We start from the raw sequence: 14486 nt of genomic DNA, 5'->3' as shown, positions 1-14486 counted from the left end.
GCGTTTGTCCATGTATTTGTGAAAAGGTACAGCGTTTGTCCATGTATTTTGTATATAGGTTATGAGATGGAAGCTCTCTATACAGAAACACAGGGTGCCGGCAGAAGTCACAACTGATTGAAAGAAGATAAACCAAAAATGAAAATGTGGTCTCAGTAACATTCTGTATGTACAAGATACATGATATCACCCAGCAGCCTGGAAGTCCCCGAAGTCATCATCCAAGGTTTTTTGCTCCATCTTCTCTGCAGCAGCTGGCAGCTCCGGAGCAGGTTCACTTTTGGAAGGGAGAGCGCTGGTTCTGCTGATGGGTTCAGCAGCTGGTTGCCCTTGGGGAGGAAATTCTGCTTTGAAAGGCGAAGCAGCGACTCCAGAATCCGTTGGAGAGACAGGCGAAGGTGGCGGTGGTGGGAGTTTAAGGGAGACGGGGGCCTCCTTGGTGTTTGTCTTTTCGTTCACTGAGAGCTTGTTTAGGCCTTGCTCAAAAAATGCTGATTTTGTCTTGGTGCCAGTTTCTTTCTGCAAAGAATAAAAGCAAAGCCAAACACCCAGGAAACATTACACAAAGATAAATGTATTTATAGAAATTGAATGAAAAAGCGATGCACATACGTGTTACAAAAAATTATGAACAAACGTTTTATTTACACAAAATTTGGCACCACTGCAAATACCCTTCAATGTAGTACAGGAGCGCTCAATTTTTTTCAGGTTCCTATGAAAGAGTAGCTCAAAGCCTCAATTAAATATATCTACAGATATGCAAGGATGTGCTGCTCAAATGCCATAACAGAAATCTAGATGGGAACTATGCGTAAACAGAACTGAGATTCAGTTTAGAAGTGGCTGTACATTTACATGAATATATTCTAGATAAACACGGCATAGATCGACCATGTTTTTTTTATGCTCTCATAGATTAGCAAGGATCCAATGATCCAACAGTTTATTGCTATCTATCCAATGAACATATCCACCTAATGCGGTACCACATGCCATTGCTTGAGTAACCTAGGGTACTATGGAGAAAAAAAAATCCAATATTCTAGTTTTGCACACCTTAGAAGACAATCTATCATCAACGGGCTCTCTGATTTCATTTTCTTCCAGAAAACTTTTAGATGAAAACTTACATTTTTAAGCTGAAGAACCAATGTCTCTCCTTCTTTGAGGCTGTAATCCACTGATGATTGCTTCTCATAATGCTGAACCATCTCTTCAGCAGCCTTCTTCTTGTTTAAATATCTTTGACAATGTAAGAGAAGAACAAATCATAGAGGCAAAATAGTGCATCATATAAAGATACTGGAAGCATGATCACAAAATGATGATCGCAGGAAATGAATTGGATTCCTTGCGGAAAACATAAAAATATTTCATAGAACTCACATTAAAACACACTTGCCAAATAAGCTAAGATCTGAATGCATGGGTAGAGGATCTAATAATCAGATATTAAAAGGTCCCAGACAGCAATCCATCATGCACATTGCTAATCGATAATCAATAGTCAATGGCCATATCAAATAGAATTCCACATATAGAACTCCTAGTCATTGAGGAATCGCACAGGAAAAGAAAATCACGTGATTTTGCAAATTATGAGATTCATAACATGTTTGAATGAACAGAAGGATACTTCATATGATCATGTAGAGCAGCTTGGAAGTCATATGCTTCAGGTCTTTCCCGGAAGCCTAAACCTATGAAAGCATGACGCTGACGCCCATCTGAAGTTGACGATAAGATTTGTTATGATAATATATTACCCAACATGAGACTGAAGTGGCCACACCAATTCAACATTAAGTACCAAGTGCTATGAATCCTCAAGACCTCAACTCAACACTAACCACTAAGTAGAACATTAAGGCACAAGGAATATCATAGAGCCCACGAAAGAGACAAGGAAGCTGAGCCTAGCTCAGCTGGTTAAGGGTGTGGATGCACACCCACAAAACCTAGGTTCAAGTCCTCGTTAGGTGAATTTGAGTGCTTATTTTCTTCTTAATTAATACTAAGATAATAAAGCCACCTATTCCTTTTAGGATTGGTCAAGTTTTATCAATGAAGTGTCTCCTGAACCAAACACAGTTTTTTAAGCTGAGTATTGCGTTCAGATTTCTTTAGGTAATCCCTAAGGCCTTGTTTGGATGCATGTGTATCTACTTCAATCCACATGTGTTGCAGTGGAATGGAATGGAATTTAGTTTAATTTCACTCCAATCCACTTCAACACATGTGGATTGAGATGAATACATGCGCATCCAAACGAGGCCTAAGTGGGTCATTTATACTATGCCCGTGGTGCATATGCTGTATTGTTAATGTTATTAATGGGCAGTTAGGGCCTGTGAACTAACAAAAATTTCTTCTTCTATATTAATGAAATGGCAGAGCTCTCTGTGTGTTCGAGAAAACAATAGAAAGACAGTCATCACCTATATTCTCTTCAATGCGTAGTACAAAATATCTGCAAGAAAAATATTCAAGCAGCAAGAATCATGTCAGGATCTGCGTATAATCTTCGAGCAGTTTTCTTATGGATAGTGGAAAATACAAATGCACATATTTAATAGTAGGATTGGATTATATTTTGTGGCAGCGCCAGATACAGACCTGCTGCTATCAATTACAGGTTCCACTGGATGTGGTTCACCCTCTCTGAGAAATGCCCTAGCGTAAAGCTCCCCTGAAACACATTCACTGAATCAATAACTCAATACTGTGATGAAGAAAAAGGAAATTGACCAAAAGAACTAAAATGACTATAATACCAGTGTTCATATCTTCCAGTTTAATGATGCATTCTTCTCCCTTGCTGACAACCTTAAGCGCCCCTTCCCATGCCCACTTGTTGACGTTCCACTCATCCGCCCTGGATTTTACCACGAGTTTAATCGATTATTTCCATGGAACAAATTAATCCCAACTTGTACTGAATCAGGAAGGAATGAGCGCAATCATGAAGTGAACCGCTCCAATGGTCTCTGAGCAAATGTGGGGGAGCAACTAAGCATAGGTGAAACGTGACGGCCCTTAGCCAAGTTTGCTTATTATTAAGATCGATCTAGCACATAGCACTGACAGCCACTCCTAACCGTGTCTGCATTCCAGGCATAAAGAATTGCATTCCAGATCCTACTCCTACCAAGTCGACTACAACATCCTTGGTGAGACAAGAAGTGCACCTGTAGGAGGCAGCCGTCATCCTCGGAGGTATCTGCGCATAAACCCAAAACCTAATTAGCACGCTTCGGACGAACTTCGCCGCCCAAACCTGCAGAGGGGTGCTGGCATGGGCAGAGCACATGACACTACACTACAACTATCCGTGAATGAAATAGAAGGAACACGAAGTGTCGGAGGCAGGGCAAGGGGGGCGAACCAGGTAGACGTAGCACTCGGCGACCTGGAACAGCACGAGCTCCAGCGGCTCGGCCTCCGCCGGCGGCAGGTCGGTGCCGCCGCCGGTCGCCATGGCGCCGGCCGCAGAAGCGCCGGGAGCTCAGCGGCGGACCGGTCGTGGAGAGGGGGCGGATCGTGCCGAGCGGTGCAGGGGACCGGGGCGGGATCGGGAAAGGCTCAGGGCCGGATCCGAACGCGGCGTGGCGGAGCAGTGAGTCAGGACGTCGAACCAGAGGGAGACGGAGCAGCGGAGAAGAAAGTCAAGAAACGGTGCGGGGGTAGGATTCTGGTGCCGGATCGGGCTCGCGACGGCAAGCGGTTTGGTTAATCAGATGAGGGGCCCGGGCCGGGCCACATTTGCAGTCGTGGAGACTAATAAAGTACAGTACTATATTCAAGAACATCTCTTGCTTCTTTTGCAGTTCCTTAATTTCAATCCCTAACGGGAAAAAAAACTGCTCCATCTATTTTAAATTATGAGTCATTCTAACTTTTTAAGATACATTATTTATTGAACGTTACTACAGCACGAACGCGCAGTATTTAAGATATCCGGATGCACATTTCATATTACGGCGTGTTTAGTTCGGAGAATTGGGGAACTTGGGCTACTGTAGCACTTTCGTTTTTATTTGGTAATTAGTGTCTAATTATGGATTAATTAGACTTAAAATGTTCGTCTCGTAATTTCCAACCAAACTGTGTAATTAGTTTTTTTTGTCTACATTTAATACTCCATACACGTATCGTAAGATTCGATATAATGAATACTGTAGCATTTTTTTTTTGAGAATTTGGGGTTGGAACTCAACACGAGCGCAAACTACTATCCCCCGCTTTCCATTTTCAGTTGGCGGGCACCACACCCTACTGCGCACTGGAAAAATAATTTCCGCTAGCACCTTTCGAGTTGGGGCCACATCTAGAAAACCGCGCAAGGAAAAAGACGATCGCCTTCACTCCTGACTCCTCAAGCCCCCAGAGAAATTTTTTTCATGCTCTGGAGAGAACGAAAGAGTATAAATGGGGATCGACGTCTGAGTGCTAACTTTACGTGCCTGATGTTCCTGTGACCCCACGTACGGTACGTATCAGTATATGATATGATATGCTCACCGTACGGTGAGATCGGAAGGCAGCGAGGGCTGCGCATGCCATGGCGCTAAAGCGCGCGTCCGAAATCTAGTATTTAGGTTATTTTTAATATAGAACTAGATATAAGGTGCATGTAACAAAGGAATATACTTATAAAAGACAGGACATATTACAATTTGGAATAGAGGGGTGGTATTTAAGGATTTAGCTGCTCCTGGGATTTTCCTATTTCATCTTTAAAATAAAAAAAGATCCTCAACCGCGCATATTACAATTTGGAAGTTTCTCCTCCTCTGATACCTCTCGCGTGAAGCCAACTGTCGTGTCTTTTGTTCTTGAACTTCACAAAGTTATACTCCCCAATTTCCAAAATAGATGATCTTATAGGTCATGGCAAGGGAATTAAGTAAGAGTGATTAAGGATGTGTTTGGTTTTGGACGTGCCTTGCCTTTGCTTCGCTGACATAGGAAACAATAAACTTGCCTACCCAAGCGAATCAAATCGGTCTCTCATTCGAGCAAGGAAAAACTAGCTCACACGGACTTTGAGGCACTGAGGCAAGCCAATCAACACACACATCCTAGTTGTGTATCCTCACTCTACAAGGTGGTATAGTAACAAGTAGAGAAACTAAGCAGCTTGAAAGTGTGATGCACATAAAACAAAGAGAGAGAGATAGACAAAGAGGTAGAGATATATAGAGATGTATTGGAAGAGAAAAATGTGTATTAGAAAAAGAGAAAGGTGCATTGAAAATGAGAAGGTATAGTATTTTGAGCTAAAATTTGAATTCTATAAGGTCATTTATTTTTGGACTTAGGGAGTATAAGTTCGGACCTAGAGTTCTTGGAGCAACTCTGTGCAGCCAACTGCCTATGCTAAATTTGGCCCTTTCTTCATTCTCAAATAACCGTGATGGATGTATTAAATAGCAGTCGGTTTGTGGCATCACAAGGAAGGTCCACATATCGACCTAAGGTTTTGAGTCATTAACCACTTGTAGCTAAAGCCACCGCAATCTTAGTGCTCGTCCATTTTTTTTTAACTCCAACACACCTAATCCATGTTTCTCCAGCCTATTTGCGTTTCCCCAGTTGACGAGGCAGTGGCCACGTTTTCTCCCTTTTTTCCTTTCCAAATGAAGGACCTGTGAATCCTATCAAATTCTTTGTGCGCCCATGCTGATAGAGCCATAGAGGGATAGAGAGAAAATAGTGAAAGTGTAAGTAGGTATGGAGAACCAAACTGGCGTGTCCAAAGTAAGTGTGCCAGTCCTGTTTTAAAAAGGGACCTCGCCACGCAACAATCTCTTATCAATCTTTTCAATTAAAGGCACATGGACTCTTTGAAGCAGCTGCCGCGGGCGTGGGTGCATAAAGATGAGCAATCCGGGCCCAGCACGGCAGGGGCCCGTGCCAGGCACGACACGATTGAGCCTGGCACAGTAGGGCCGTCGTGCCATCGGGTCATGCCACAGTAGTCCACCGTGCCTAGGCGGCCTTCGGACTATTTTTCGGGCCGTGCCAGCCCAAAAGACACGGGCCCAAAACCCCACCGTGTCAGCTCGGAGCCTGCATCACAAAAAAAAAACACCAGATTCAATACATATTTCAATATACAAAACTATAGAAGTCTCAATTCAATACAACTATAGCAGTCTCACATTCACAATTCACAGATCAAATATGAAAGACAAGATGATCAAATTTTGAGTTGTTTGTGCAATGCCGTCTCATTAAAAACTTTTCTAGATAAAACTCACACCTCGTGAAAAAACCTAGAAAGGAAAAAAGAGTACGGCCATCTCTTTTTAAAGTTCAAATGTTCAAAGTTATTATAAACCAGAGTTTAAATGTTCACTCACACTCTCACAAACAATCAGACTCACGGTCATAGACACTCTAAGAGTCTCAGACTCACAGACACTCAAGACTCAACCAGCAGCAACATCTTGATCTCCACTCTCCAGCAGCAGCAACAACACAAGCACTCAACCAGCAGAAGCATTCTGTTCCTCATCAAGCCATAGGTTCTTGAAGTAGTCTTCTAACTCCTGGTCCTCCACAGTATGCTGTGCTCTTTGCTGGCCTAACTCCTAGTCCTTGATGCAAACCAATATCTCCACTATCTCTGAGCTCAATCGTCGTCGCTGCTCCTCAATGATCCTGCCAGTAAGACTAAAGCAAGACTCCAAAGAAGTAGTTGAGACAGGAACTAACATAATATCTTTAGCTATGGTAGAGAGAACTAGATAGGTTAGTTTATGCTCATGCCACCAATTAAGGATACCAAAGTCATCATCATACGCCACAACATTGTCACTGTCAAGGTAAACAGTGAGCTCAGAAAGATTAGGAGTCACAGTAGTAAATAATGAACCAGTGGCAGTTGAAGGACCAGAAGCACCTGATCCTCCAAAATTTTTGCTCCATGCCTGCTTTCTCTTACCTGTCAGTCCAGATGGATGTGTGGTCCTAGCTAGCCTGGCTGCACCAAACTTGGATTTATACTTGTCATACAGATTATGCAGCTCAGTTTTAACCTCAACAAAATATGCATTGTAACTCATATTGTTACACTGAGCAAGCAGTTCAAGAACATTATACAAACCTCTCATCTTAGCCCTAGGGTCCAGAACAAATGCAAATGCATATAACAGTGGTATAGACTTCTAGTACTTGAGAAATTTAGCCTTCATTGGCATACCAACAACACTAAGATTATTGTCATGTTCATAGTCATGCAGATGGCTAGCAATCTCAATTATGTGATGCAGTACCAAAAGACTAGTGGGGTAATAAACACCAGAAAGAACAACAATTGAATCATAGAACGATTCAAGGAACTCCAATACCTTTTCAGCAACAAACCAATGATGTTCATTCAATAGTGGATAGCCACTGTGAGTATTTATGAACACAGAAAACATAGATCTATATGGCATTAGATGCTTTAGCATAAGATATGTTGAGTTCCATCTAACATCCATATCCAAAGCAAAATTTATGAGGCCGCACACCCTTAGCATTGCAGTAGTTTTTGAATTGTGCAATGTGCTGGTTAGATGAATTTAGAAAGTTAATTGCAGTTCTAAAAACTTCTATATAAGGTTTAAGCCTTTTCAAACCAGATTTAACAATCAAATTAATTATATGGCAAGCACAGCGCTCATGCACAACATGATAAATCTTTTTATTAGCATTTACTGGATCAACATCAAAACCCAAGTAACCAGCAAGCATATGTGTCAAAGTAAGCATAGCAGTTGTATTAGAAGATGCATTATCAAGGCTAATAGTGAAAACTTTGTCAAGCAGACCAAAATCTCGAAGCACACTAGCAATACATTCAGCAATGTTAATACCATTATGAGACACTTCAATCAGTTTAAAACCTATCACAGATTTCTTAAGTTCCCAATCAGCAGTAATATAGTGAGCAACAACAGTTATGTAATCTTCCTTAGCATTACCTAACCATATATTAGAAGTCAAACAAACAGAAGACACACCAGGCATAACAATAGTTTTAAGGTGATGCAGTTTTTCATTGTAAAGCTTAGACAAGTCTCTAGCTATGGTAAATCTAGAGACTCTATTATACCTAGGGTTGTGAGCACGCTGAATGTAATCATCCCAGGCATCAGTGTCAGCTATTGCTAAAGGAAGATCAAGTCTAGCAATCAAACGACATAACTCGGCCCTAGCAACATCTAGTTTATATTCCCAATTTCTATAAGATCCATCAGGGTTTAAAGCAAGACTAGTTTGAACCATAGCAGCATGATCTGCCTTCTTCCTGCATGATTTCTGATGTCTAAGCAAATGGCCAATGCCAGCATTTGAATTAGCAGACAACGTAGCCTTACAGAACTTGCAAACTCCAATAACATGCTTCTTACCATCAATGTTTTCTATAACTTCATCGAAGTCTCCCTAGATAGTAGATCGATGCTTACCAGTGCTAGACAATGCTAGAGTCGTTGTCATTAGAGGCCACAGCACCACTAGCCGGCGCTGCCTCCTTTAGGTTGATTGGAGCAGCATTGCTACCGAACAAGAGCGCAGCAGCATCTCCCATGCCGTCGACGTCGTTGGGAGCTGCCCTAACTCGACGAGCTCTTCGTTGATGGTTCTAGGGTAGTGGCCATCTTCGTCGTCCATGGCCACCCCAACCTCGTCTTCTTCCCCTCTCGGCACCGTACCTCAACGACTCGTGCGGCACCAGCACGACGCACCATACATCGTCCGATGACCTGCAAACAATGAATAGAGAGATCTAGGGTTAGGGTTCATGTGAAGATAGAGAGATTAGGGTTAGGGTTCATGTGAAGACATATAAATCTAGGGTTCGTGACGAACCTACACAGCCAGAGCCAGGCACCGGAGAGGCAGAGATGAAGACGCGGCGTCAGGAGCACCACCTCGACGGACGGAAAGTGACGAGATCAACCGGTGGAGGACAACGACCGATTAGAGAGAGGCCAGGACAAAGAAGAGAGTATGAGAGGAGGAAGACGAGAGGAGATCTGCAAGATCCGGTGGTGGAGACGTCACCGAAGACGGGCAGGACGACATCAGTTGCAGGTGGGCGACGACGAGGGCGAGAGAGGCGAGAGCGAGTCAGCGAGAGAGGCGAGAGCGACTTGGCCCAGCGGGTGGGGAATGGGAATTAGGGTTTGGGGAGGGGAGCGGCTACGGCGGCGGGAGGGGGGGGGCTTATATTGCCTCCCCTGGGAGCCGGGCCTAGCCGTTAGAAAAAGGGCCGGGCCGTGCCGCCCGCCGGGCTAGGGTGACGGCCCAAGCACGGCCTGTGCTTCGGGCCATACCTGGCACAGGCCCAGTGAAGGCCGGGCCGGGCCGGGCCAAAAAATGGGCTTTGGGCCGTGCCGCGGGCTGCATGCTCATCTTTACAGGTGCAAGTGGCCACCAAGTTCGGGATACGGCGTAACGAGAGCGGCACACGGACCATGTGTGGACGGCCGGAGTACATTCACGCCTGCTGCGAGGCCAGCCTGCGCCACCTCGGCATCGACTGCATCGACCTCTACTACCAACAAGAATCTAGATTCCAGCATTGACTCCTTGATGGTGAAACGGACAGACGAAGATCTGAAAGAAATCGGGAGCCAGGTACGTGAAGAAGATGTGGCAGGTGGAAGACACTACTCTTTATCTGCAGCACTTGCCTCCTGGAAGCATGCTGATACACCAAAGAAGCAGAGCTAAAAATACTTCAAAGCAACAAAGATGCATGCGATTGGTGTGGCACTCTCCCTGCAGATGTGCTCAGTAACATTGTGGATGTGTCTTTGTGAATACTCTAATGTATGAGAAAGAACAACAAAGTCCCCCAGTCTTATTTGATGTACGGGCAGGAATTTGATTTGGTGTGTACTTATATATGGAGCTAAGACTCAAGTGTACAGTTTGCTCATGATTGTATGTTGTCGTATGAATTGTGTAAACCTACCATAAAGTTACAGTAATGTGTGCGAGCTCAATCAACATCTAGGCAGGAAAATATGCCACCATCTGTAGTACAGTACATGTATTCTGACATTTAATCGGCATTAGGACATGAGAAGGCAAAACAAGGAAAAACCAAAAACAACTTGCTGAAACCGCGCCAAGAAATGTGAAATATGTTGCCGCATCTTATGGATGCAACAGTGTTAGTTTAGGTCCTTTGAACATGGGAATTGTGTAGGAATTTTATAGGAATCAATTCGTCAATTTCATAGGAGTTATAGGAATCAGTTTAATTTCATTGGAAAATGTAAGACTCAGAAAACTTTCAATTTCACAAGAACAACACAGACTCGGGAAACTTTTCTGCATTTCAAAGGGGGCCTCGGAGTTTTAGAAAAGGGAATGCTGAAGCTTCTACATTGCTTCTAGCTTCTAGCTGTGACGGATTAACCATCAGAGTACAGAATCATGTTCCTGATTTCTAGAGAGGATGAAAGGTGGGTTTGTTTTTGCTGGTACAAACTATTCCTTTGTTTTAATCTGCATCAGACTCTTTAGCGCCCATGAGGAAACCATGCTTCCGAACAACGCATGTAACCTACTTTCTCCATCCCAAAAAAAATATAATCCAATAGTTCAAAATTTATCCCAAAAAGAATGCAACCTAGGAGTTCTATTAGGATATGTGGGACCCACTTGTAAAAAAAACCCTTCGCAAGCCACTTCTCTCGTCCAGGGCGCATGGACCACCCAGAAACCTCCAGCCTCACTGTACAGATAGTTAATAAAAAAAGGGAAATATTCTCGTCCACTCGTTTCTTGATGTACGGACATTGTTTAGTCTTTTCGTTTCGTTATATTATTTATTGCTGGCTGGTTTATGTAAGAAAAATACTATTCTAATTTATAATTCACGATTGTATATGAGCAAATGAACAGATTGTTACCGTCAGAGCTTCTTCCATCATGACAAGGTGATGCACCTTTCAAGGGGTATTTTTGTAATTTTATAGTTGGCGTTGGTTTTCGTACCTGGTCCTTACATTCTTTTTCGGACAGGAAGTACCTACCAGTAGGCAAGTACCAGTGCAGAATCAACGAGGGTGGAGCTACTATACAAGCATCTTGCTCCTCTTCCTGCTTTCTGAGACTTACACTACAGTCTGTAGAGCATTTGCAGGGAAATGTAGAAGAAGAGACTGAAACCCGGAGCGCATATGAACATGTATGATAACAGTCTAGCTCAATTCCAAGCAACTATTTTACTATCTAATAATCATCCAAACTTTACAAGATACCGTTGTTGACGGCGAAAGCGCGATAGGCCGGGCCTTGCTGCCAACACGCGAAGCAAATTGGGAGAAACCACGTGGAGCAGATCCCAAGCTCTCCCCAGGCTTAAGGAAACACCAGACCAGATGGTCGTGATCTAGGGCGTGCCAGTCAATTTGACCCTGTAATTGACAAGGAGAAAATATTTGATCAGTAATTTAAGGTGAAACATATTGGTATTGCTCCAGACAGTTCTAAATATGCGGCTAAGTAGCCGATGATATAAGGCTATCGACTAAAGAGTCAATATCCAGCATGTTCATGATGCAAAGCCAATAAAATAAGCATGCCGACATCAGATATTTAAGTATATAGATCTTAATCAACCGATGATCATGAGAACATGTAAAGGTGTAATGAAAGCATCTATATTAATTGAGAATCATACTTGCCTTTAACCAAGATAAGAACAAGTACAAATATATAAATAGCAAGTGTATTATCAATAAGCAGGCTATCAGCTAAAATAGTCTATTCCAGTGAAAATAAGCTCATAACATGCGAGCACTAAAACATTGAACGTGGACAGATCCATAAACCTATCAAATCTAATCTATTATCTCTAACAGTGGGGTTCGACCAGATCGATGGTAGCCATAATAAAGATAACAAATTAAACCTTCAAAGAATATGAGTCGGTTCACACTCAATGGAATCGTGAAAGCATGTTACGATCGTAAAAGCGCAGGTGATCAGCTAAATAGCCGATGCGAACATAACATGTAGCTAGAGGCTATGTTTGACCATAGGCAAGACTTGTTAATTGATAATTTCTGATCTATAATGCTAACAGTGGGGGTCGACCGAATCGATGGCAGCCATAATAGCAGTTCTCGACCAGATTTTATCAACTAGCAAGCTTACTTAGGATCAAACACACCTTGACCACGTGCTATCTTCGATCAAGATTGAAACAAAACGACTAATCTAGCCGAAACCATCGTCAAAATGGGATGTGAACAGGATAAAGCAATAAGACGATAGTTCAAAGAGATATAAAGCCGATCCCTTTCAATCTTAATCGGGTAAGGGGTGATGTTGTTACAAATAGTAAGAATACTAATTATAACAAGATCGATAACTAGCAAATCTATTAAAAACAACATGGAAACCCTACCAATCTTAATAGATTTAACCGATAACTAATTTGTATCAAAATTTATACGAGATTGAGCCAGAGTGTCATTCTCCACCACAACTATAGTTACCTATACTTGATGGAAACGGGCCCCGTTTCAATCAAGTACAGGTAACTATAGTTGTGGTGGAGAATGACACACCGATTCGGCTTCAAATCGAAAGATCGAACCCTGCAATCTTAGAACCACAACTCCTCTAGTTATCAACCGAGACATGTATCCGGTTGACCTCGCCAAGAAGGCTAATCCTTGCCTACGCAACAAAGAATACAAGCAAGAACAAGAAAGAAAGCAACCAAATTGCAGATGAATGATTACTCTCACGAAGTTGGGGTCTCACAAACCGATGAACGGCGAAACTGTTCTTAACAGATTAATCTAAGCAAAACCCAAAACCTAATAACGGCGGCGGCGTATGATTATAAAGGTATTAGGTTCATCGCCTACCCTAGACGCGCCCCCTAATGGGCCCAAACACGATACACGGTCCAACGGACCAAAAGACGGTGTCGCAGCACCCTGGCAGATTCTGGACGCTGACTTGTTTTGACGATTCCTGTTGATTCTGAAGGCCTTTTGACATGGGACCACTTGGATTGGATTCCTTATCAAATTAGCTTTCCAACCATATGTGGATCGTCAAAAAACAGAGTCCGGATGCGTCCTGGGTGACTAGTTTAAGGCAGATTGGTCCTGGAGGCTGAGGCAGACTCGAACTTGAGTTGTTTTGGGCCTCCACCTCAGGGACTCGAACCGAATTAGCCTCGGGCCTCCTTCTTGACTTGGACACCCTTGCTGGCCTCCTACCCCTCCATACCATGTGCCAAACATGGTCATATGCATGGGTGTCATGTCCTCATCACCTACCATGCCCCTTTCATCTTCACTCCTCCAAGCGCTTCTAGCTCTACCGGATCTTCCATGGATCATTGCTCCATCATGAAAACCCTTTGTGGCTAGAAGAAATTTTGTGCTTAGGGTGATTGTGTCACACATTTTAACTCCTTGTCAAGCAAGGGAATCAGCTGTTGTGGCTAGAAAAATTCTTGTGACATCACCTAAGTCTTCTCACCTTCAGTATGAGGCTGTTCTAGTGTTTGCAAGGGTTTTAATGTGTGGAAACCTTCCCCTTGTTTGCTCTGCCTATGCCAAGAAGCTTGTGAAATAAATCAGCACATTCTCCATAGGCCTATTACCTTTTCTCCCTGATGCTACTTCCATCTTTAGCCTATGTGATCTCCGTCCACATTTTTTGGCTTCACGGGGCCAGGACTCCCTTCAATCCAATAAAGCCTTCTCGGGTTGGTTAGTCGACATCAGGTGTAATCTTCTTTGTAACAAACCCTGAGATCTAGGATGTCCATGATTATGGAAAGCAATAATTTTTGAATCTTTATTTACAATTATCACGTCCGTCACATTCTTTATCTCCTCGTGATCCATTTCCTTAATCCTCGGTATGATGATTTGTTTCCATAACCGAATCTGATTGCACATCTCCAAGGAGGTTTACCACCATGTCTCCCTAGGCTATAAATATGGGCCATGGTTGCGACCGAGAAGCCAATCTGCCTTCTCTTAATCGCTTGCGCCTCTTGTGTGGATCGTCTTTCTCATCTTCACATCCAAAAACCATAATCTCTTCCAAAGAGATGGACAACAGCAAGCGGCCTGCCGATGAGATCCCTATCGAGCTTGTACCGCCACACCAGCGTTCTCACCTCCAAGAGTAAGGATGAATATGATCTCATGGTTTTTGAGTGGGTTGGCTTAACTTTTCATATATGTAGGGCCAATTCGAATGGTGGCGTTCCTTCCCATGTGATCATCGGCCCTAGCGGTGTGCACATGATGGCTTCAGTAAACTCCTCCCTAAAACCCTCTGGTTCCTACAACAGGGACGACACTCGCCGTCTTCTTCAGGAGAGAGATGTGGCTTGGACTTTGTATTCTAACATGGTTTGGGATCTTGGACGAATGGACTTTCACCTAAACGCGATGCAAGATGCCCTCACCATCTCAGAGAATAGGGCCAACACT

General features: G+C 43.2%; 1 protein-coding gene across 1 annotated transcript; it reads right to left on the bottom strand.

Annotated features, from left to right (window-relative positions):
• Nucleotides 1-15: 15 nt before the first annotated feature.
• LOC136456231 (uncharacterized protein At1g03900-like) lies at nt 16-3723 on the bottom strand. Its single transcript, XM_066456025.1, has 8 exons — nt 3389-3723; nt 3192-3223; nt 2778-2878; nt 2620-2692; nt 2442-2473; nt 1640-1730; nt 1134-1245; nt 16-519 (listed from the first exon to the last, which is right to left on the bottom strand). Exons 1-8 carry the CDS (start codon nt 3479-3481, stop codon nt 187-189), a joined length of 867 nt encoding a protein of 288 aa, XP_066312122.1. The 5' UTR covers nt 3482-3723; the 3' UTR covers nt 16-186.
• Between the last annotated feature and the right edge of the window lie 10763 nt (nt 3724-14486).

This window comes from Miscanthus floridulus, chromosome 6 (genome assembly GCF_019320115.1).
Source record: "Miscanthus floridulus cultivar M001 chromosome 6, ASM1932011v1, whole genome shotgun sequence".
NCBI classification, from domain to species: domain Eukaryota; kingdom Viridiplantae; phylum Streptophyta; class Magnoliopsida; order Poales; family Poaceae; genus Miscanthus; species Miscanthus floridulus.
This window is presented reverse-complemented; position numbering and strand designations above follow the sequence as displayed.

Bases quoted from the DNA above. Each gene is read 5' to 3' on its own strand.
- LOC136456231 (XM_066456025.1), bottom strand. From the start codon at position 3,481: ATGGCGACCGGCGGCGGCACCGACCTGCCGCCGGCGGAGGCCGAGCCG. The intron at 2,879-3,191 runs GTGCACTTCTTG...GGTAAAATCCAG, and splicing joins ATGACGGCTGCCTCCTACAG to GGCGGATGAGTGGAACGTCA. The intron at 2,693-2,777 runs GTATTATAGTCA...AATGTGTTTCAG, and splicing joins ACTGGAAGATATGAACACTG to GGGAGCTTTACGCTAGGGCA.